The sequence below is a fragment of the Tursiops truncatus genome, chromosome X (assembly GCF_011762595.2).
Source record: "Tursiops truncatus isolate mTurTru1 chromosome X, mTurTru1.mat.Y, whole genome shotgun sequence".
Taxonomy (NCBI): domain Eukaryota; kingdom Metazoa; phylum Chordata; class Mammalia; order Artiodactyla; family Delphinidae; genus Tursiops; species Tursiops truncatus.
In genome coordinates, this window is record NC_047055.1 from 16337467 (window position 1) to 16361971 (window position 24505).

General features: G+C 44.2%; 1 protein-coding gene across 5 annotated transcripts in view; it reads left to right on the forward strand.

Annotated features, from left to right (window-relative positions):
• Positions 1–2212: 2212 nt before the first annotated feature.
• GPC3 (glypican 3) overlaps positions 2213–24505 on the forward strand; it is a 444369-nt gene continuing 422076 nt past the window's right edge. The window contains exon 1 of one of the 5 annotated variants that reach the window (XM_073799647.1): positions 2213–2822. In XM_073799647.1, coding sequence (XP_073655748.1) covers positions 2585–2822 — 238 coding nt within the window. In that variant the 5' untranslated portion in view covers positions 2213–2584. Of the gene's footprint in view, positions 2823–8346; positions 8399–24505 lie in introns of those variants that run through there. The other 4 variants (XM_073799648.1, XM_073799649.1, XM_019919072.3 and 1 more) reach the window with 4 other exon arrangements.

The window sequence follows — 24505 nt, forward strand, 5'->3', positions numbered from 1 at the left end:
TGAAATTCAATCAATGCTTGCCTTCCAATCTGCCCTTTGGTCACAGGGCTCCACAGGTGGAACGTATCAAACTCACCAGCCAAATTATGACTCTTAATTGGTGTTTCTTTTAAAGTGGATATGTCATTTGTCAAATGTTCAATGCAGGCGCAGGCCTAGCCCCAGGCAAAATTATGAAGTAGGAGAAGAATGCCAGATACGTAGGCTGCACTCAAATGTTTGTTGAAAAAAAAAAGAATGAATGAGCCCTCCGTCCTTGAATCTCTCTCTCCCAACCCCCAGATCCACTAGGTGCCTTTTGAATTCTATCTCCTAAATATCTCCAGTAGTTTTTTCCCTTTCCAAGTCTCCTCTGACACAGGAGTTTATCATTTCTTGTCTGGATTATTTTCACAGCCTCTTGACTTGCTTCCAAACCTCTTCCTTCTCCAAGCCATTCTCCACAATGTTGCTGGAGAGATCTTTTCATGGGGCAAATAAGGTCATGTCACCTGTCTGCTTAGAGTTTCATTAAGTGGTTCCCCAGGCTCCTTTGCATGGTTTGGAGACTCTGCATAATCTGACCCTTGCTTACCTCTGCTGCTGTAGCTCTTCTAACTCCCCAGCCTGAAACCATTACTTGCACCTCCCACCATCCCACTGGGCCATGCCAGGCTCTCTCCTGTCAGAATCTTTGTTCGTCCTGCTTCTCTTCCTTTGCCCCCCTTTCCCCCATCTTCTTTTCTCACCTCAACTCCTACTGGTCTTTCAAGCCTGAGTTTAGGGCATCACCCCCTCTGGGAAGGTTTCTGTGGCTTGCCTTCTCACCCTCTTAGAACTCTGCATTTGCCTCTATGTTAGCACTTACCACATGCTGTGTTAACATTTTTCTGTTTAGTTGTCTTTCCCACAAGACCTGTAGCTCTTTGAGGTCAGGTACCACAGGTTAATCTTTGTATCCCACTGTCTGTTTGTATCTCACAGTGTCTGGCATGTAGCAGCAATTCAAATATTTGTTACTGAACGAATGAATGAGCTCCTCGGCCACCTATCTTTCCTTTGCCTCTCTTCTCAGTCCACAAGTTCTGGCACACGACCTCTCCTCTCCGCCCCTGGCCTGGCTGGTACTCATTGGAGAATTCCTGGGGTGGAGGCTCTCCTTTTTCTTTCCTTACCTAAACCTGCTTTTACCTAGATCAGAGACAACACGATCAGATGATAAACTAATTCACACTGAGGTGTTAAATCATTTCATTATACAAACACTTATCGAGTTCCTGCTATGTGCCAGACATTGTGCTTAGGTGTGTGTGGGAGTCACAGAAAGAACCAGGGAGTTTAAGATCCCTACTTAGGAGCATATGGGTAATGACCAAATACATTCCTCCTCTGAGAGGTATCTGATTTTCAAAGAACTGGGTTTCAGATGATGACATTTAAACAGGAGAGGTGGGGATTTGGGTCTTGGAGACGTCTCAAGCAGGCTAGCTCTGGCTCAATGAATTTGCTGTGTGAAACAATTTTCTAATGAGTTAGGCTGACTTTAAGCCCTAGGTTATCTTGTTGTCACCAGTTATGCTTTGCTTCATGAAAGGTCACCAGGAGCTACCTTACAGGAGACAGATTTCATCCTGGGATCAGGTGACTTCTCTGACTTTGCGTGGTTCTATTAAATTAAATCTAGTAAGCCCCACGGGCTGTCAGACTTTTTAGGTACAGTATTCAAAGATGAGGCAGGCTGTGAACCTCCTGCCCCTCTCTGCCAGCGGTCCCCAGCTGCCCCTGAATGGGACTATTTGTGGGGTGGGTTTCCGAACCCGGCCAGAGCTGCGTTGGGAAAACGGTTCGAGGGAAGCTCCTCAGAGAACAGGAAGAGGAGGTGGATTTTGTGCGGAGGAGGAAGACCTCTTGCGAGGCTCTTGTGGCCAGAGACGAGCTGGACCGGGCTGGGAGGAGGGATACCGAAGCCAGGGACCCCCACGCACCCCCAAGGAAGGATGGAGAGGTTGCAAAAATCCTAAAGGGAAAAGCCCTCTCGGCTGTAGGCCAATGAGCGGCGGGAAGGAGGAGTGAGGCTGGGGAACTTCTCCCAGAGCCAGTCAGAGGGGACGGCTGCTGGGAAGCCAATCAGCGCGCCCGAGCCTGCAGCCCCTCTGCAGTAGTTATGCCAGAGCTCTCTGTGTAGAGCGGCGGCGAGCCGGCAGCTGGGCTGCGGGGCCAGGAGCCACCGCACGCGCTCCGCGTCCTCCTCTCGCGCCGCTCCTGCCCGGTCCCCGCGCCGCGGTGCCCCAGCAGTCCTCGCAGCCCCGTGCCCGCAGCCTCGCCGCGCGGCCGCCACCGCCCCCCGGCCGCGCAGTTCGCCTCGCCCCGCCCCACCGGGTCCCTCCTCGCCCCGCCCCAACCCGGTCAACCCCGCCCCGCCCCGAGCCGCCGAGCCGTTCCCGCCCTCGCCCAGCGCCCAGGTAGCTGCGAGGAAACTTTTGCAGCGGCTGGGTAGCGGCACGTCTCCCGCTCCTTAGGGCCACTGCCAGGCTTGCTGAGTCCTGGGACCGCTCTCGCCCCCGCTGCCACTCTCCCGCTCTCTCCTCGCTCCCGGCGAAGCAGGATGGCAGGGCCCGTGCGCACCGCGTGCTTGGTGGTGGCGATGCTGCTCAGCTTGGACTGCCCGGGACAGGCACAGCCCCCGCCGCCGCCGCCGGACGCCACCTGTCACCAGGTCCGCTCCTTCTTCCAGAGACTGCAGCCCGGACTCAAGTGGGTGCCTGAAACCCCGGTGCCAGGTGAGGAGTCGTCCCTCGCGCGTTCCCCGCGCCCGGCGGTGAGCCAAGGGGCGCATGGTGGAGGTAACCCGAGCGCGCTAGTCCCACGGGGCCGCGATCGTGAGCCTAGCGGCCGGGCACCTGGGAGTGGTCGCCGTGCCCGGGCCGCCCGGCCAGGTCTCCCGAGAAAGGGAAGAAGGGTATATGTGGGCCGTGTCCGCATCTCCCAAGCTTGCTGGGCTGTCAGCGAAGGTGCGACTGGGAGGAACCGCGAGCATGGCCTTTCTAGCGAGCGCCCATTTTTGGGGGGAGGGCAGGAAGGCTGGAGCTGGTTCTCCCCGCCTCGGCGAACTGGCGCCCCACATCCTAGCTGGTGCCTCTGGAATTTGCCACCCTCGCTCGCACGTACGTGCCAGAATTTCAGCCTCAGCTGGACCGCGGCTCCGGCCATTCTTTCCCCAACCTGCCCTCACGCCCTCCTTTCCGCAGCCTGGGTTCCCGAGGCTCGCGGGCCCAAGTGCAGGCAAAGTTGAGGACAGATCTCCGAATCCGCAGTGGCAGGTAAAGACACACGGAGGGAAACTTTTGAGTAGGCAGGAGGGTCCCCCAAATGAGGAGGACTGAGGCTTTTCCTTCAAAACAGCGTCTCTTCTCTAGGCTGGCGAAATCGTTTCCAAAACCGGGCCGCTGGCCCGGGGAGCAGGAGTCCAAAGATGATTTAACTCCTCCCCTTCTCAAACTCATCTGCCTTCTTGACAGGCTGGACCCTGAAGGGGAGATGATTTTAGGTGGAGGAAAGTTTCTGAACGCTTGCCTTTTGTTCTGCACAATCAGGTCGTGTTGTAAGGGCATATTTTAGCCTCCCCTGAGCGCTGCCGCTGTCAACAGATGAATATTAATGGCCTCGTGTGATTGACTGTCCCACGGTTGGAGTCCTAAAAGCCTGCCTTAGAATCCAATTAGGACAAGTTGCTACACTGGCAATGCAGGCAAGAAGAGTCGGCTTCAAACAGGTTTATTTATCAGAGGTGCGCTCTAAGAAACGGCTGGTTGTATTCACAAACCGTAAGACGTTTGTGGCCTCCGGTGTCTCTTCGCCACCCAGGCATCCAGCGAGGCGCGCGTCCCGCGTTTCCGAGGGATCGGGGAGCAGCCCTCGCCAAAACTTGGCTCGTGGCTCTCAACAAGTCGGGGAGGCGGGCCTGATGGTTGGGCCAAGTTGTGAATGCGATGCGCGCCCTGTGGGCGCTGCCGGCGAGCGTTCACTAGCGGGAGGTTACCTAGGCAGCCAGCGCGCCCTCAGCCTTTTCTTTAGGTGGATGAAAAGAGCCGAGCGAGCCTGCTGTTTAGTTGCAAAGGTAATTGCTCACCCTTTTTGGTGACTGAAATGCGTTTGCGCACATGTTAAATATTGCTTTGCAGGATTTCGCTCTAAGGAAGGGTAGAACTACCTCTCCCTCTGTTAAGTGTTAATAACGTACCACGTGGGCGTGTGCAGGAGCCGTAAGGGGCAACCTATGAATCAGCTCCACAGAGCTGCAACAGCAGGCGAATCTCTCTCTCCCCTCGAAGTGCCCTGGTAATTAGCTTGGTAAGGCCAGAGAACATGCTTTTGTTGGTAATGTAAAAATTTGTCCTCACAGGATGAGCCCCCCCACAAGATGAATGGATCCAGGGTTGGAGTGGGGGCCACACTGGGCGGGTTTGAAGCCAAGGGGTGAAGACTGTGCTTAAAAGAGGAAAAAGACCAGAGGGAATGCACAGATACTCATTTAGCAACCCCCCTCTACACAGGCTCAAGCAGGAGCTCACCCTCCCTTGCCCTCCCCCAGCTCTCTGGCTGCCTGCCTCTTTGCAGCATCTGTATAAAAGTATTGGGAGGGCCCACACACTGTGTGTATGAGATATGGCCTGGGCTCCCTCCTTCCAAGCTCCCTTACTCCTGGCCTAAGGATGGCCATGTTACATACAGAGAGCAGGGACTCGTAATGGAGATTTTTCATTTTCCTCAAGTACTTCCCAAACTCTATAGGAAAAAATCCCTTTCCGAGGGTCTTTACCGTATAAACCCAACATTCCCTACTTCACTTCTGTTTCACAAACATATGCCCTGTTGAGCACCTTCTACGTGGCAGGCACTGTTCTGACTCACCCTGGAGCAAAGCCAAATTTCAAACATGGCGATACCCACACAGCTACCATATAGCCTGGATTTTCTGGGACGGTGCAGATTTCCAGTGCTCTGTCCTGGCATGAAACCACGTGTCCTGAATTTTAGTTGGACAAATACGGTCACTGTAGATATGGAAAGCATGGTAAAAATCCTAATGTCCGCGTGTGGAAAGAGCTCATCAGTATTTCAGAGAAGAGACGATAATGGCCGACTAAATACAATGGCAAGCGCATAATTTCAAAGTGAATAAATGTGTGATTTGCTGCTGTCGTTCAGTGGTTGGAAATTGAAAGAGAGCTGCAAATTATTTGATAGTTATGAACCATCGTGATGACCGCTTGACTTTTCTTTCCCATCTCTATTTTAAGCCGTGTTCATTTCTTCTGCTCCACTATATTAACTGCATTAAAGCTTTCTTTGTCCCAGATAAAACGAGATTTGGTCACAGTAAGGAGAAATCCTCAAGAATGTCTTGTCTCACTTAGGGGGAGCATGGGATTGACTGTTAACTTAGGCCATTAGCAGAATTGGGTTAGAGTGGATAAGGTACATTTCTTATGCTAATATGGATGAGACTAAATGGCATTTGAAATCAGCAGGCCTAAAAAATAAATCACTGGTACTGAAGGACTACACTAGACTTCCACAAAGCTGATCTAAAGCCTTACGATCTCACGTTCCCATGTCTTTTAGTGTTCAAAGGCACAGGATAGCAACTCTAAATAGCATGCCCCCCAAATCCATAGATCTTTTCGTACCCCACTCTTTTTTTTCCTAAGGATTTGTAACTTGGAAAGCACCACAGATGGAAACCAGGCACACAGAGTTAGCATTTGGCAGAAAAATCCATATAACTGACTTTCAGTGCAGCTCTTTTGCCCTTATTTAATTTAGAAAAATTCAGAAAAAAGCCAATGAGCTCATAAGTCTAGATGTTTATTTTGTTTTGCTTAACCTACCCACAGGCGCAATCAGGAATGGATACAATTTTAGGCGAGGAAAGTGAGCTAGTAATCAGACAACGATGTTTCCAGTTGTCTCAAGGGAATGTTACAGAAGTCTGAAAAAAAACTCCTCTAAACAAAAATCAAGTGTAATTCACTTTATGAATGCCATACACCACTTTTGTAGGGGTGGTGGTGAAGGGGACGGATGGGAATGAGAAAATCAAACAAACCGTGGTAGTGTTGCAACTCCCCAAAGACTGAGGAATCTTGCCTTAGAGGGCCTTGGAAAGTGCAAGAACCAATCCAGGAGGCCAAATGCCCGAATGGGTAAAAGGCAGCCTTGAAAAGCCAAAACTGACTTGGAGTTTCTCAAATAGATGAAACAACATCAAAATAAAAATCAACGTTCTCGAAAAGAGAGTTTGGTATTCGTTGTTGTTGCTTTAGAGTATGAGAACTAGTAACCTCCTCCGGGTTACCAGCTGCGGTTCCCCAATTAACTGGAAGCAGTTAGTGGTCCTAAAGTCAGGAGAGAAGAGTGAGGTGTGGGAGGCGTTTCTCTCCTCTGAGATTGCACTGGACAGTTGAGTGAGCAGGTGATTTGTTCAAACTTTGAAAAAGTTGTATCACCATGTGCTAACTTGGAATAGTTTAGAGAACTCTCTCAAATGTGGTCTGAATATATTTATTACGCTAATCCTGGTGATCGGTAACGGGATGTTCTCAGAGGGAAGCATCGATCCGATTGAGGAGACGGCTGATGGTCGGTGGAGCGCCTTGGCCTGAAAGGAGTCTCAGACTGCCTGCCGCTTGGCAGGCTCTGTGTTAGGTTTTGGGGGTGCCGAGAGGAGTAAGACATAGTCCCTTTTGTCAAGGCGCTCACAGTCTAGTGGGGGAGCATACAAGTAAACAGGCTTCTCAGGAAACTTGTGGGATTAAATAGGGTGAAAAGGGCTAGAAAATACCTCCAGGAAATTGGCTGAAATGGTCACAATAGCCAGCCTGGGCAAGGGAAAAGAACTGACGAGATGAAGTGGGAGATAGGGAGAGGTCGCTTAATAGGGCCGCCATCTTAAAAAGTTTTCTTAATTCTTGGAGCAAATTCTGTTTGTAAGCATTAGGAAATACAAGCATAAGAGGATTTTGATGGATGCTAGATGACACAGATGGTGTCAGTTTTGCAATGTGTTTTTTTTTTTTCTTATGGGCTGGTAGGTTGTATCCAATATTTTGATGCAATATTTTTGAGCATTCTGCTGCTTCCATCTTTGGAGTTGCAATGTTTGCTGTTCACTGTAGCCTAGAAAAAGGCTGCTTATTACCAACCTGGGAGAAAAGAGGTCTGGATTTGTCTGATGTGAGACAAGGCAGAAAATATGTTCTCCTTAAATGGCAGTTATCAATAGGACCACGCCAACTGTAGTGTTTGATGCATATACAAAAGCATGGTTCTTAAGAGGTATCTTATTACTCATTTCTAAGAAAATTGAAGATAATCACTTATAACTTGTGCACACGATACATCATTTGGAAAGAATTTCACTGGGGATCATATTGCTCAACTGAAAAGTTCTGGCATGCTGAATTTGTACATTTTTGTGAATGCTTCCTTTTACTCTGATCTCTCGCTTTTTTTCTGCATATGGTTATTTGTATGTTTTAGATTATAAGCTCCTTAAAGGGAAAGCACTGTATTTGATGCAGTGTTGAGCACAATGCTAAGAGTACCGTAGAGCATTTAGTAAATAATTGATAATAGAATTTCTAGATCGTTATGTATTCTTCTATGAAACTCTCAAATACTTTCTTAAGCTAGATCTCATCTTACTTATTTTAAAAGTCTAAGTCCAGATTTTTATGAGACATTATTGGGGTATGTGGACAAACTTTTCAAGCTGCATATATTTTGACCGGAGACTGGTTCGGGCTTACCTCAGTTAGCTGGCGACTCTTACCATCAGGCAGTGTTTATGAATGTTGAGTACCCAGAGAACAAATTGAAATTAGCAACATTGTTATGACTGCCCTAGTATCGTTAAAGATCACCAATTATAGCACATAAATTGTAAGACATCTCTTAAATCATACTCTCTTTGATTTAATGTCAGCTAGACCTTTCTCACTAATGTTGACATTACCATATTTGGGAGTTGAGCTGTGACACATGCATGGACCTGTTGATGTACCTCACAGGTTTCTGTAACCTGGGATCAGAATTTGTGCACAGGCTCAATTCCAGAGACCATACCCGGAGCCAGCATCTCTTCAGCCCTAGCTGAGCTTCTAAGCAGGTTCGATGTTTTTGGTAATCTAGGGTCTAATGGAAAGTGTGGGCAGAAAAATCCCCCAGTCATCTGCCCATATTTAGCAAATTGTCAGGCTTGAAACAGGATCCCCAGCACTCCATTAAGAAATGAGCATCAGAAAATAGTGTCCAAGTCGTGGGCCCCGGACTGGCTTTAGAGACAGCATAAAGTAATGGGAATTTATCTTCTGAAACGTAATGACAGGAACACTGCGATTCACAAAGCAACCCGAAGGTGAGCATATCAGCAGAGAAAATGTGCATTTTGAAATGCTGTGTGTGAGGGGAAAACGCTCACTGGGACCTTATAGTCTCACTTGAATACCTTGTTGAATATACAAAGTAAAGTATTAGTTCTCTTCTTCGAATTAGGCCAATTAAATATTAATTATCCAAGTGCTAATTATTAGGAATACTTGTTTGCCATTTTTAAACAAAAATGAATCCGCATTGATTAACAAGGAAGGTACTTTCACTTTTGCCTCTCTGTGTGTGTAGCTACATAAAGCCTTATTTGAGAGTTTGTATTTTTTCTCATGAGGAAAAAGGAGTCAATGTTAGGACCCAAATGCTTTGCTAGTGTTCTGAACAGTTAATTATGCCTAGTAGCTGAAATTGTATTTATATGCTAGATTAGTAAATCTACTAAGCTCTTTGAAGTATACTTAATAGGCTTATATTGATAAATAATTGATAGGAAGAGAGATAAAATACTAGTGAAAGTGGCAGTAAAAAGGAACAGAGAAGTTAAAGCCATTATAAATGAAATTTCCACACACTGTATTCCAGCCATTCACCTGAAAGATGTACATTTCTCAGAAGTGATGATTTTGAGAGTATTCTGTATTTTTCAAAATTTCCACAATGAAGCATGCATTTATTTCTTATAAATTCAGCAAACTTTTAGAGTAGAATTTTAACTGGCCTTTTGACTCTGCCTTTTGAATATAAGTTTATTACTGGAAAATTAGAAATCCTTATTATGGTATCTTTAAGGTATGTGTTTGTGATCATCTGTATCTCCCTACTAGACTGTGATCTCCTCAAGGTTATAGGGGCTGTATTTTATGTATCTTTGTATCGTCAGTGTCTAGCATAGTGCATAGTACAAATAATAGGTACCCCATAAATATTTGTAGGCTAAATGAATGAATGGAATTATAAATGTAACCATAAAATTTCCGTAAAACCAGTATTTAAGTCGTTGCTTCCTTTTTACCAATATACTAAGGTTTCTAAAAAAGTAACTACTTTTTCAGGTCAAAAATCCATTTGTTGTCTATGGGTAAGTGATAAAGGACATTGACTTAATTCATTTGGCTGTACTATAACTCCCTGGAAAAAGTAGACTAGCCAAGTCTTACAAGAGGTAAGTAGCTTGTGCTTGTTTACAAGGTTATTTTAAGTAGTATAAAAATAAATATATTTACGTATACGTAAATGCATATATTTATTTTCACTTTACAGATCTGTGGTATTTAGTGTGAAAATAATGCAACTGGTTACAGAAGCATACACTAAATGTATATAAGTTTTCCCTCAGTGTTTGGTGTTTCTTACCTATAACATCAAACTTCATAAATGTACGTGGAAAAGGACATAATCCAAAGTGGGTTTCAGCCATGGGAATTTTATTGGAGTAGTCTAAAGGGCCTCCTGAGAGTCCTCTTAATTTCTGTATGCATTAGGGCATACTTTCAAAATTGGCTAGCAATGACCCATCGGGAGTTCTTTCAGATACAGGCCCAAGTAGGAAAGAGGGGAAAAGAGAAAGAAATGATGATCATTTAAAAATAATGTTAGAATTCTATTTGCGTAGTTTCCTTCTTAATTACGGTTCTCTTCCCTCTCTCCCACACTCTGCATAATACATACTTCCAGTATGTGTTCTGGCATCCTGGGATTCTCCATTGCTCTTTGTCAGATTTTGGTCTGGATGATTGAAGCTGAGGGAAACGTGGTGAAGAGAGGAAGAGTTAGGGTGATGGATACAGGGAGTAGGTTAAGAGCCCTCATTCTGGTATATATCAGAAAGTTAACTGGCACATAACAGACGGAAAGGATTGGAAAACATTTGAACGTGGAAATTATCATGTGTGCAGAGATAATACAGAGATATGCCCTAATTGCATTCGGTTCCCAGAATTACCTTATTTATACTTCTTACTTAGTATCCATGTTTTTTGAAGTCCATAGTTTATTCATAGCCTCTGACAGACCCTATGCCCATTGAATGTAGGAGCCATGTTTGATTGTCATGGTATCCTCTAGAGTGGCGAGTAGAGTGCCTTGTACAGAGTTATTATTAAAGGTTGGAATGACTATAAGAATAAATACCTAAAGACATATTCTAGAGGACTTGATCACTGTCAAATGAGGTCCTAGGATGGCATATACCTAGAGAATGACTGATTCTCTGAATGTATCATTTTCTGAACTGATCTGCAGCAGAGACTGAGGAAGGGGGGTGGTGAAGTTGAAGCATATTTCTCTATTCTCCGTGGCCCTGGGAGCCTTGTTGCCCCTCTTTCAAAACTAAAGTTTGAGGAGGAAGTGACAAGTAGAGAGAGATTTTAGCTGCAGCTTTATCTAAATGTGGTATTTGCATATGTTTTACATATATATTCATAGATTATACATATGTATGAATATATATTTCTATTATTTTGATAGCAACAGTTAGTAATTATGTGTTATTTAAACTGTTTGAAAGTTGTGAATTGCTACTCTTAGCAGTGGGTGGTCTTTCACAATCATACCCTACATTTGTGTCATGAAAGCTTTGCTTTTATATATCTTATGTACAAACAATGCAACCACTCAAAGTGTCTGCAGGTTCTGAGTGCCACAGATCTGCTTGGTTCCACACACACACACACACACACACACATATTTGTATACTCATACATACACACATATAAAATATCCCTACAACTGTACCCCCTTAATAATCTAGAGAATAAGCCTAACCTACACTGGGAAGAACTGGGGGGTACAGCTTTTCAGAGCCCGAGTAAACCATTTTCAGTTGGATTGGCCCCAAATTGTTGCAGAGCTAATTGCCACTGATATCATAGAGCTACTGCTCATTTATAAAGTTCCATCATTTCCCTAAGTACAGAGGTGTGATCCTTGCTGAAGTAGTGATGGTTAACCCATACTGTGAATTTGGTTCATTTTGGAGAACTACTTCTAGCACTGGCTAGATTGCGTGTTGAGCTCCGTAGAAATGAGACTGTGACCCAAGAGGCACTTCAAGTTAGGTTTCATGGAGTGATTTTATTGGGGAACCACATTTAACTGTTTTGGAAAACAGATGGAAATTGTCAGAAAATGAACCTACTAATAATGAACTTTATATGCTATCTCTGCATAAATATTTAAAAGTTTTCCATTCATTCTTTGCTTCAACCAACATTTATTGAGCACTGATTCTATGCCAGGTACTGAGCTGATGAATAAGATAAACCATTGCTTAGGGAGGGACCCAGTAAGGAAAACCATGGATGTCAAGGCAGCATGATGAGCTGGGTGCCCAGTGGGGATCTGGGTGCTGCTGAGCTATGGAAGAGGGTGCCTAGTTGCCTTAAGTGGGCTGTCCTGTACGGTATGTGCAAAGGTACAGATTTAAGAGACAAAATGACATATTTGTTGTATTGGACTAGTTTGGCTTGTTTGGAGTACAGATGTGGGGAAAGTAGAGGAAAGATGAAAAAGAAAAGTAGGTAGGAGATGCTGAGGAGTTTTGTTGGACTGTATCCAAGGCTGGTGAGGAGCCATGAAAACATTTTAAGAAGAGGAAACGCTACTTAGGATGGAGGATAAGTGGGGAGTGAGTGGTGGCAGGGAGTTTTAATAATACACGTGAAAAGCCAGGGCAGTAACTAGGACAATAAAAGATAAAGTTGAGAGAATAGAGGAAGTAGAGTAGACATGACTTGGTGACTGGTTATGAGGACAGAAGGGAGAGTCTAGAACTTCTAGTTTTGCGGGGTGGTGAGGCTACAGCAGATAATAGGTGCTCAGTAAATATTTGTTGAATAAATGAGTGAAACACAGGAGGAACATATTTTTGAGGGGTGAAATAATGAGTTTGATTTTCAACAGGTTGAGTTTGAGGGGTCCTTTGATCATTGAGGCAGAAATGTCTGGTAGGTAGTTGAGGTTGTGTGTTGGATAATAGAAGAGAGAGCAGTCAGGGCTGGAGATAACATATTTGGACATTGTCAGCATGTAGATGGTAATTGAAAACTGGGGATAGATGAGATCACTGGGAAAGAGTGTATATACTCTTCTGGAGTTCAGGAGAAGCATAGTTGGGACTCATCGACATATAGGCTCAAGTTGGAAGTCATGGGTGTGGATGATATTTTCCAGGCTTTTGCATGTGACATGTCTTAAAATGTGTTTTGCCAACATCTGGCGAGTTTTTTTAAAAACTGCCAAAGACTTTAAGAACTCTTTTGATTAAAAGTATGAGTATATGTTGTCATAGTCCAAGACTTTGCAAATAAGATAATGTACTCCAACACACACACACACACACACACACACACACACACCCCACACACATACTTCTGTGTAGAAAAATACATTAGAATCAACGGATCAGATTTCTATTATTTTTGATAGCAATAATTAATAATTATGTGTGTCATTTAAACTGTTTGAAAGTCGTTGTTACTCTTAGCAGTGGGTGGTCTTTCACAATCATACATTACATTTATGTCTGGAAAGCCTTGTTTTTATATATCTTATGTGCAAACAATGCAGCCACTCATAAAGTGTCTGCAGGTTCTGAGTTCCACAGATCGGCTTGGTTCCAACATGTAGGCCCCTCTGGCTCTCCCCCTTTGGAGAAAGAATGCTGTAATACTGTGTAGCTTTGGAGCTCTGGTCTCTATTCCATTTCAGACTGGGCCATGCTGGCTAGCCTTTGAAACATGTGGTTCCAAGCAAATACTAGGAATACTTGTGTAATTGGGCTGATCTTTACTTAAGTGTCTATGGGGATGTGATATTTTTTTTTGGTTGGTTGGGGGAGAGGATTGTATAATTTTCTGTTTCTCTGGCATAATGGTTTCTTTAATTTCCCTGTTCACGAGTTTACCTTCATCAGGGTATCTATTTTCATTCAACATAAGCTTGAAACTCCTTGTTCTTAGGTAGATTTTTTGAGGCTACTTTTAGGTTGATGGAATAGTTTGGAAGGGCCACAAGTGAAGAGCATGAAAACTACAATTTACTGAGTGCCTACTACGTGTCAGTTGTTTTATATTTAATCTCTCATGTAATCTACACAGCAAAGCTGAAAGGTAGGTGATGTCATGTCCGTTTCACAGATGAAGAAATTGAGGCCCAGAAAGGTTTACTTTCCCAAAGGTTGTGTAAGTGGTGGAGCCAGGATTTATTATACATCCAGATTTGTCTCACTCCATAGCTCATGCTCTTTCCAGTGTACACACTGGATTACGAGGGGAAGGAATATGGTCTGGATATAAAGTCTTTGACTTAAATTCCCACACTCCTTTGACTTTTGGGATATTGTACACGCTGGGTTCCCCTCCTACTTGTAAAACTGATTCTTTCTTTGCTTGTTTACGCTCTTCCTCCCACCCTTTATTAGATGCAAGTGTTCCAGTGGCGTTTGTCCTTTGCCCTTTCTGTTCTCTCTTTGTTCATTCCCACAGCCATTCCCATGACTTCATTATCTTCGCTGCTTGAATGACTCCTCCATCTCTTCCCAACCTGACCTCTTCCTTGCTGTCCAGTTCGGTATTTCCCGGTTTCCTGCTAGATATCTCCATCCAGAAGTCCTGCCAGCACTTCACTTTCAACACAGTAAAAAATGAGTCCATCATTTTCTTTTCCTATCTGCACAAACCGGCCTCTCTCCAACATTCTGTATTTCTGGTGATAGCATCTCTGCTTGGGACCCAACTTGAAACCTTGAAATCATCTTTGACTTTTCTTTTTACACATCTCACATCCAAATTAAATGGCCAAGTCCTGCGAGTCTCCCTCCATCATGCCTCTCACTCTTATCCTGTTGACATGTGTGCCCTCTATTTAAGCATAACAGGCTGGCACTCGTTGCTGAAAGGACCCTGTAGTTGTCTGTCTCCCAGCCTCTGCTTACAGACCACCTGACTATCTTCCTCTCATCAGTGCCTGCTGCCGTCTTACCCACTTTTCAAGGTGTCAGTACAATGTCATCTTCTTCATGAATCACTTCATGTTTCCCCATGACTAGATGTGATCCTTTCTCCCTTTGAACCCTGCTATCAGTGAACTTCTCCCATGGCCTTGGTTCTCCTTTGCTCTCGTAATTATTTATGTACTTTTCTCTTCTTACTAGAGCCTTGCTCGTTAAAGTGTGGCCCATGTACCAGCAGCATCAGCAGCATCTGGGAGCTGATAAGAAATGCAGAATCTTGGTTCAATCCGGGGTTTCGGCACCAAAAAAAAAAAAAAGCAGAATCTCAGATGCCATCCCAGATCTACTGAATCCGAATTTGTATTTTTTAACAGCATTCCCCAGGTGATTTGTAGGCAAATGTAAACCCCTTGTGGGTAAGAACCTTGCACACTGAAGAGAGGGTCTTGCTTGTAATAGATCATTGTTATTTTGATTTCTCAAGTTTGTGCTGTGCCTCAGCTGTTTATTCATTGATGGGGATGGGTGGAGTCGGGGAGGATGGGAGGAGGGGGAAGGAGAGAGAGAGATTCAGAGTGTTGGGGGGAGAGGGAGAGAAGGAAGGAGCATAAGAAAGTGAGAATGGGTGGGCTAGAGAGAGCCTACGGGATCTTTGCTCATTTGCTAATAACTTCGTGACAGTTTGAAAAACAGTCTTTGCTCCCCTAGATGGATAGAACCTCTAGTCTAGGCCTTGGCTTAATTTAATGTGGCCAGAGGCACATACGAATTGAGATCATTTTGCTCTTACCCTAGGGAACTATTGGTTTCCCACGTCCTCTTTTACTGGCATTCTGAGGTGTGTCTTCTCTGGCCACCCCCAGAAGTCAGAGTGGAGCTCCCGAGGAGTTTCAGAGAGCCATGGGAGAACTGTGCTGAGTGTTTCAAATAGTCCCTTCTGTTTTCAGAAACAGATTTTCTGCTTTGTCTTCAAACTTCAAAGTCTATTTCTGAAATAAAGGTTTATTTCCCCCCATGGAATTCTGAAGGTTTTATGCAAGTGTTAATTTCGAAAACCCAAGTCATTTCTTGCCTTTGAAACTTCAGTACTGTGGGTCAATTTAATAACATTGCCTGAAGGTTCTTTTGGCCTTCAAAAGCTGTCAGATTGCCTTTTTGTTCTTTGAGAGAGTAAGGTTGCCTCATTCGCAAAGCCTGAAGGTGATATTGGAACCAACATTTATTCAGTCATTTGTAGTCTTCCCCCACCCCTCAACAATATCCAGTTTTATTTTCAAGTTAGGTCCTAGTGGCCATGAGATGTTTTACCAACTAACAATTTTGGGAAAATTCCCCAAAAGCTCATCAACATTTCATAGAGTGGTGATAAGAAGTGTAGCCCAAGTTACTCTGATGCCCACGGTAAGGGGAAGAGTGGGTCCCCCCTTCATCGTCTGTTGGCCTGCTCCCCGTCTTCCCTTTTCGCCTTCCTCTTTTCCACCCTCACACTCTCTCAAGTGGTTATAGTTTAGAACAGAAGGTGTTTTATGGTTTGTTATATTTATTGAATGCTTTTGTGTTTCTCGTTCTCTTAAAAAAATAGATGAGTGGAATGTTTTATATTTTCCTCTCTATTTTAAGTTGTGTTTCCTTTTCCTATAGGTCCTGATTTCCTTTTCTCCCCTCTCTTCCCCCATCTTCCCCTGCCTTCTCCACATCCGCTTGCCCTCAGTGATCCTGGAGAGAAAACAGGCTTTGCATTTCTGCCCACATATTTGGGTACCTGGTTACTTCTCTTGGGATATTGTGAAATTCAATTCCTTAGTTTGGAAATGAAGAGGTCTAAAATATGCACTGATGCATTTACATTCCACTTTCTAAGAACTCTGAGTATTTAAAAGGCTTTTTGTACAGATAGGACAAGGCTAAATATATCTGACTTGAATACCTCAGATCCTTGCAATGTAGCTTACATTCTCTCTCACTTTGTCATAATTCTCAATGAATGCAAATTGCATCTCTGTTCTTAGAAATCTCTTTTCTTACACTGAATGCCTTTCCTTTTTCTAAAGATAAGGGAGCCCCTTTGAAAGACTGCTACTGTGGGGTAGAACTGACACCTACCTTGTAGGCTAACCAAATTGTAGCCTGCTTTTCCCTGATGAAATTATCACGTTTCAGAACATTGTTTCATTTGTAGGATTTTAGTGTCCTAGTTTCAAATTTGACTACAGGTTAGAGAGTGTATTCCAGTTGGAGTATTCCTTGGTATTTTTTTCTTTGTGTTTACACTTTGGGGATCTTTGGTTTGTCCTGTATCTATTATCTCTTCCAAGCTTGGCCAAGGTTGTTAGGTTATGCAGTTATGTATAAATATTTAACAAGATAAGTTAGACAAAATGTGCTTAAAGATACTTTAGCCCCTCCATCCCCCCACCTCCTCACTGCCCGGGCCCCAGCTCAGTTTTTGTGTGGACTCACAGATGGTTGCTTTATCTCAGATGTTTAGATTTGGAGGACATTCCTTTGCACTTTGCTTGATGGACACAGTGAAATGGAAGCTTTTCAGTCAATCTTGCCTACCAAAATGGTAGCACCAGTAACAGATAACATTAGCCTCCTCTTCCTTTTTTTTTTTTTCTGACCAGTTACCCAAAGTCCCCTAAGCCAGAGAGTTTTAAGTATGAGATTGTGTGTTTTTTAAGAAAATATTTTGGATAAAGGCTAATGTTCTCAAGTCAGGAATAACAATTAGTACCATTCATTAATCAGGGGCATGTTTTGACTTTGAGTCCTGGCTAGGAAATATAAACTGTGAAAGTCACACGTATATATGAACCTCAGGCAAATTTATGACTTGTCAGCCTTTTAAGGTTAAATTCTTAACCCCAAATTGGGGCTGGCTTTATATGTGGAGTTTGGCACATTCCTCTGGGCCACTGAACAGCCCCCTCCCTGAGCCCTTTGCTTAACAGCAGCTAATGGCCTAACGAGCAAGAAGGATTTCTGCCTCTTATCAGCTGCCTAAACAGCAACAGGAAGGCTGATATACAGAGTGTAGGTCAAAACCTGAGTTCTTGAACCAAAAAACTACAGGGTCAGTTGAAAACTCTGGATACGTGGCATCTCTGTAGTCATCAATACCAGTCAGGAAAGGAACTGGACACTTGAGTTCAAACAAATAGTAATAGTTGTCCAAAGTATGAACAGTCTCATTAATTTTGCTAGTAGTTCTTTCCTTCTTTGTTTAGCTCTTCTATAAATAGCCTTCATATAGTCTTTAATGAGCTTTTGGTTTGTGCCTGGAGGTTGTTATGGTCATGTGGCCAGAGTGTCTGATTGTCAGATGGTGATGATGGAGGCAAGGGTATTTATGTTCTGGCCCAGATTTTGGAAGGGGCTGCCAAATAAACGTAAATAGATATCTACTACTACTTTTATTTCTTTTTAAACTGAGTTTTTGAATAAATATGCGCTCACTCGCATGGAGTCAGAGAAACCTTGGTGCTTCTTCCTACTCTACTCAGACCTTTAGAGTCATTGCTTGTTTCTTAGATCCACTCGGAATCCAGGCCCGGACTCGCATAGAATAAATAAATATTTTAGGGTATTCTGTGCCCAATCATAGTGAAAGCCCCTTGACTTTCATCTTCTGCATTTGCATTTTTTTCAGAGACAATAATGCAAACATTTTTTTCAGATTCTGTTCTGTTATTGAAAATCCTATTTACATAAACAGGCATTGTTGTGGCTTAGGGAAGAATGTGGGGTCCCATTCCTTAGCTCCTTGTATATCTTTGCTAAGGCTTGTCTAAATAGAAGTAATGACGCTTTAGTCTAAGCAGCTTTTCTCATTTAGGTAAGCAGGGCGGTTTGAAATTTCAGTTTACTCGATAATTGAGTTTCTTCTTAATTATTTCAGGCATGCAGGTTGCTCTCTTGATAGTAAAGACCCTAAAAATCTAGTAATCTCCTCAGGCATCCATTTGGTAATAAAATCCTGTGCATTTTCAGGGGTTAATTTTCATGACAATTGTGCACCCCTCCCTACCCTCAACCCAACCTCCACCCTTGGAAAAATTCTGCTATCTTTTAGGGTTTTGGTCTCACATTTGCAAAAAAACACTTAAAACTATATATAAGGATGATGCTGGAATTACTGGATCTAGAGAAAACTTAAATGTATTCAGATTCATGCTCATTACACAACTTTCATTTAGGGTTTTTAATAGCCGTGTCATATTTCTCAGAAAATCATCTGCCCGGCTTTGCCAGGCTTGGTTTTCTGCCCTGAATGAAAAACTGAAGATCAGCAAAAGCGGAGCCTAACTATCCCCTATTCTATCCTTTTTCACAACAACAACAAAACAAACAAAACAAAACAAAAAACAAAGAAAGAAAGAAAAAGAAAAGAAAAAGAAAAAAAAAAAATCTCAGAGGTCATCTGGTGTAGAGTGAGGTGGGGAAAAACGTTAAAAAAACCCCAAACAACTCAAGCTGCCTTCACATCTGCTAGTCATTCCCACTGCTGTGAGTTCAATTCAGCAAGTTTTTATTGAGCACCTGTGGTGGGGGCAGTGCTAATAATCATTAACATTTATTGAGCCAGGCGCTATGCTAAGCCCTTTATGGGCAACATCCCATTTAATCCTCACAATAGAACTACCAGGTGGGTGTTATTATTTCTCCCATTTTACAGATGAGAAAACCGAGGTTTACAGAAGTTTAGTGACTTGTACAAGGTCAAATAGCCACAAAATGAATTAAATCCACTCAGTCTGGTTTCAGAACCATGTTCCTAATCACTACTCTTGTGGTGGGCTCAGCATTTCTGGGGATTACTTCTGAAACCAGTTTTGAGAACCCAGTATGTGTGAGATGCTGGGGATTCGAAGAAAAAAACTCCCCTCTCTCTGTCCTTGGTGGGGGAGGCAGACATGGAGACAGATGAGGACCATGCATGGAGGGTCTCCGTAACTGTTGAGGGTAAGGAGGAGGGCCTTGGAAGAGCGATGGCTTGAATCTGTGGGAATGCTGCGTCCCAAATGCAGCTCAGCAGCCTGGGGTCACGGGCATTTGATTTTCCCGTTCAGTGAAGGTTATCGTCTCTGAGTTGAACTGCCTCAGTGACTGCATCAAACTGTTTCCATCACTGCCCTAGTTGACTGTAGCCTCAGCTACCTTGAACCCCGCACTCCTTAGACATACATAGGCGGTCAGCATGGTTTTGGGAGAACTGGCTCCATGGTTCCCATGTCACTTCTACTTTATTTCAGTTCTTTCTCGAAAACAAGTAAAAGTTAAATGAGGCAGACATTCCCAAACGAAATTGCTGCAGTCTTGAGAGCTGGTGGCTTTCAGGAGGCAGGTCAGACTATACTACTAGCAGCCCACAGGGAGATCCTGGATCTGGTGGCTTTCAGGAGGCAGGTCAGACTATACTACTAGCAGCCCACAGGGAGATCTGGATCTGGTGGCTTTCAGGAGGCAGGTCAGACTATAATACTAGCAGCCCACAGGGAGATCCTGGATCCAGGCTTGGTTCTTTCAGCTTGATCTGGGGCCCTCCTGGCACTCCCTCTTGGAGCCCACGCTGGGCTCTGGAGAGCTCTGTATCTGAATCACCCCCAGCTTGACAGGAGAATGAAGTTACTATTAGAAATTTTTGAGTTTTTCGGTGAAATCATGGGAATGGAAGGCAAATCCCCAAATTACCTGTTTGGGTAATTTATTTTTGTTTTTCATGGCTCCCAAAGAAAGCAAGGAGGAAAAAAGTCACTACTGAGCATCATTGAAAACTCTTTTATGTGTTGCATTAATGCAACTTAAAATTTCCTCAATTTTAGGAAACATTTGGTTCAGGGTAAAGTGAATTCACCAACGTGTGTGTGTGTGTGTCTGTGTGTGTTTGAAACCATATCCTTTAGTTTCCAATCTCAGCTTACCCAAAACTCCTTGTGCCTCCAAGTTTCTTATAGCTGCTTTGCAGTGGTTTGCTTGCCAATTCCCCTCCCATGCACTTTCTCCTTCATTAAATCTCTTCCACAGAAGGGATTGCCACCAAGTCTAGACTTCAGTAACAGGCAGGAGGAGGGCCAATTAGTGAAGATTTTGATTCATATTACATGAGAGTGGGGGAGGAGAAGGAGGCGGAAAATCTGTTCTCCTCAGTCCTTCAGATACTCAAGTTCTAACACAACAGTATGATGAAGTTGTATAAAATTACTGGAGCATTTACACAGCTAGTCCCCAAGATGGCATAAATGCCACAGCACTAGAGCGTGTCAGTGTAGACACTCAGATCAGCTGAAGGATAGGAAAAAGGAAAAGATCAATAACGTTGTTTCTCACTCAGGGATCAAGAGTGAGTGTTTGATTTTCTTTTGGTTGCATTTTGCTCAGGTGCAGTGTGTATGTTGTACTAACAAGGCAACCGACTCCTTTTTCCACAGGTCCCTATCATGGGGAAAGGGGAAAGATAAAATAGAGGGCACAGATTATTTACAGCAGCTGAGAAAGTAATTACAAGGTGCAATGGCTTGAAACTGAAATTTAGGTTAGCCATTAGAGCTGGGAGAAGCATCTTAACAGTAAGGGCAATTGGACATCAGAAAGATTTGCCTGAGAGCTGGTTAAACAGCGTCTCCAGAAGTGCTGGAAGACTAGGGCAGGTGTAATGTGAAGAGAAACTCCTACCAAATTCAGGGTTGGGCTGGAGGCCCAGACTGATAGGCATATGCCATTGCTGCCCAGCTCTCTTTGTGATTATTTGATTGCTAATAGCTTAAAATGCTTTTTCTCATGTATACAAAATACACCTAATTTATCAGGCTTAAGAAAACAAACATTGTTTTTTGAATTTTGTTTTATTTTTTAAACAGCAGGTTCTCATTAGTTATCTGTTTTATACACATCAGTGTACACATGTCAATCCCAATCTCCCAATTCATCCCACCACCGCCCCCCCCCATCCCCGGCCCCGCTTTCCCCCCTTGGTGTCCATAAGTTGAAAACAAACACATTTGAGCAGCGAGAATGAGGCATTTGGATTAGTCTGAGCACCCTCCTAACAGACTTTCTGGAATATGAACCAAGGACTGAGGCAATGTTGTTATTTTTTTGCTTCTGCAAGACTTCCGTTTTATAGTATGGGACTATGCTGTTAAAGTAACATTTGGGCTTCATCAATATGACTTTCTCAAGGCTGAGCATAGATAAAATTTGGTTTTGGCCCCTTTGATCTTTTTGCAATCTTTCCCTTTGACATCGCCCCATGTCCCTATCCAGGTGTGCTGGGTTAACTCCCCCACCACACCCCCTCTTTCCTGTGCTCCAGGAAGCTCCCAGGTAAACTCTTTAGCCTTGAGGTATGAGGGAATGACTCAAGGAACGTTACGCTTTAAGACAACACCTGATGAAATTGCTTAACCAAGTAGTAAATCACCCACGATGAAACCTTTAGACATTACTAGGCAGGTACTTATAGGTGGGAGAGAGAGGGTGTACTAGTTTCCTAGGGCTGCCAGAACAAATGACCTGAAATTTGCTGGCTTAAAACAACTGAATTGATTAGCTCACAGTTCTGGAGGCCAGAAGTACAAAATCAAGGTGTCCGCAGGGCTGCATTCCCTCCAAGGGCTCTGGGAGAGTCCTTCCTGGCCTCTTCCGGCTTCTGTGGGCTCCAGGCCTTCCTCGGCTTGTGGCTGCATCATTCCAATGTCTGCCTCTGTCTCCACATGGCCTTCTATTCTTCCTGTGTCTCTCCTCTGTGTGTCATTCATAAGGACATGTCATGGGATTTAGTATTATCCAGGATGACCTGTATTATCCAGGATGACCTCATCTTGAGATCCTTAATTTAATTACATCTGCAAGACCCTTTTTTTCCAAATAAGGTCACATTCACTGGTTCTAGGGGTTAGTACATGGACATAATCTTTTGGGGGGGCACCGTTCAGTCCACTACAGAAGAGAACTTTCTGGGCCTCTTGAATCATCCCAATTACCAGAGTTCTCTACTCTAAGGGGAACTTGTTCTAGGGAAGCAGGAAATGAAGGCATGTGTTTGGGAAACATTAAATAGGAGTTTAATTCTCACAACCACCTTGAGAGGTAGGTGTTATTGTTCCCGTTTTATGGATAAGGAAGCTGAGGCTCAGAGATTCAGTAACTTGCCTAAGATCACACAGCTGTTACGTGGTGAAGCTGGGATTCACAACCTGGTCTGATTCCAGAGTCCTTCCCTTTGCTATTGCGTGCCATCCATCAGGAAGCTGTCTGACATTAGTTGGCCTCTGGAGACAAAGGGGTATACAAAAGGGAATGTAGTTATTACATGGGGTGAAGCACTGAAAAGGCTGAGTCGTTGGTCTTTGCCTTGGCCTCATATCCATGTTCATGTATAGCTATTGTCAAGTGCTATTGACAGAGCCTTCTTAGAAGGGCAGAGGCAGGTCTTTTGCTTCTTTTGTGTCCTCCCAATGCCTAGTCTAGAATGGGCTTAGTGACTATTGATTGACCTATAGTTGGAAGCAGACTCTCAGACCTGAAATTGTCTGCAGGGTCATCTAGTCAGGCCCAGATCTGAAAAGGTATTTGGTTGAGTCGCACAGCTGATTTGGTAGCAGAACAGATAATAACACTTTAGGGAAGGGTTCTTCCCCCCCCCCCCCCCGCCATGTGATTTCATACACAGGGGAAATGGCCTAGCACTTAGATTGGGCCTAGGGTGTTGAAATTCTCAGCTATGCTTCAGGTCTGCGTATTTGAACATTGTATCTGAAGAATAAAAATTATACATCTCCTAAAAGATGGGATCTCCGCTACTTATCTGAGTAGAATAACAACTAGTGAAAGAGTGACTAGGGGGAGACAGGAAAATTGCCTTGGTTTAGTCCCTCTGGCAGAATTCTAAAAGATTCTTTATCCTGGAACTTCCCTGGTGGCACAGTGGTTAAGAATCCACCTGCCGATGCAGGGGACACGGGTTCGAGCCCTGGTCTGCGAAGATCCCACAGGCCCCGGAGCAACTAAGCCCGTGCACCACAACTACTGAGCCTGCGCTCTAGAGTCCGCGAGCCACAACTCCTGAGCCCGCGTGCCACAACTACTGAAGCCTGCACGCCTAGAGCCTGTGCTTCGCAACATGAGAAGCCACCGCCATGAGAAGCCCGTGCACCACAACGAAGAGTAGCCCCCTCTCGCCGCAACTAGAGAAAGCCCGCGTGCGGCAACGAAGACCCAATGCAGCCAAAAATAAATAAATAAAAAGATTCTTTATCCCAACTGGCATATCCTCCAACCCAATTTTGTTTTTATTAGGGTTTTTACCCTGTCTAAATAATGTGGGGGGGGGTGCTGGAGGGAAGAGTAGAAGGGTGAAGAGGAGGTGAGAGAGAACTCCATTTTGGGCTCTGAGGATTCTTTAGTTTTCCTGGAATACTGTTCTTCTACGAGTTGCTCTATTAGCATCAATTAATCTGACCTGGTTCCTTTAAAACTGAACTCTCTTGAAGTTCTGGCATTGTTTCCAAGTCAAAGGGGAGGACATCAAGCCCAAACGTCAGCGAGCCCCTTGAGATACAAAGATAAGTCAGTCAAGGGTCTTTCCCTGAAGGAACTTAAATCTAGTGAAGATAAGGCATGCAAATGTAACCATGATGCAAGTTAGAGAGTGTGAGAAGTGTCTTTATAAAGGATGCAGAGTGCTATGGGAATTCAAAGGACAGAAAGCTTTTGGAGTGCATCTCTGCCCCCGCGAACACTCTCTCCTGTGAGAATCCAATCCACAGATAACTCAGAGTCAATTATACCTCAGGAAAGCTGGAAAAAAATGTAAAAAGACAACAAACAAAAAATAGCCAAAGATAACTAGGAATCCTCTGGTGGCGGGGCTCACATACTCCTCCTTATCCGGCCCCAGCTACTTTCCACAAGCTCGCTTTTCCCTCTAGCCTTACCAGGTTCCTTGGCAATGCCTGTATATGCCACCCACTTTCACACGCCTGTGTCTTTGCTCCGTTTTTATTTTTATTTTTATTTATTTATTTTTTTTGCGGTACGTGGGCCTCTCACTGTTGTGGCCTCTCCTGTTGCGGAGCACAGGCTCCGGACGCGCAGGCGCAGCGGCCATGGCTCACGGGCCCAGCTGCTCCGCCGCATGTGGGATCTTCCCGGACCGGGGCACGAACCCGTGTCCCCTGCATC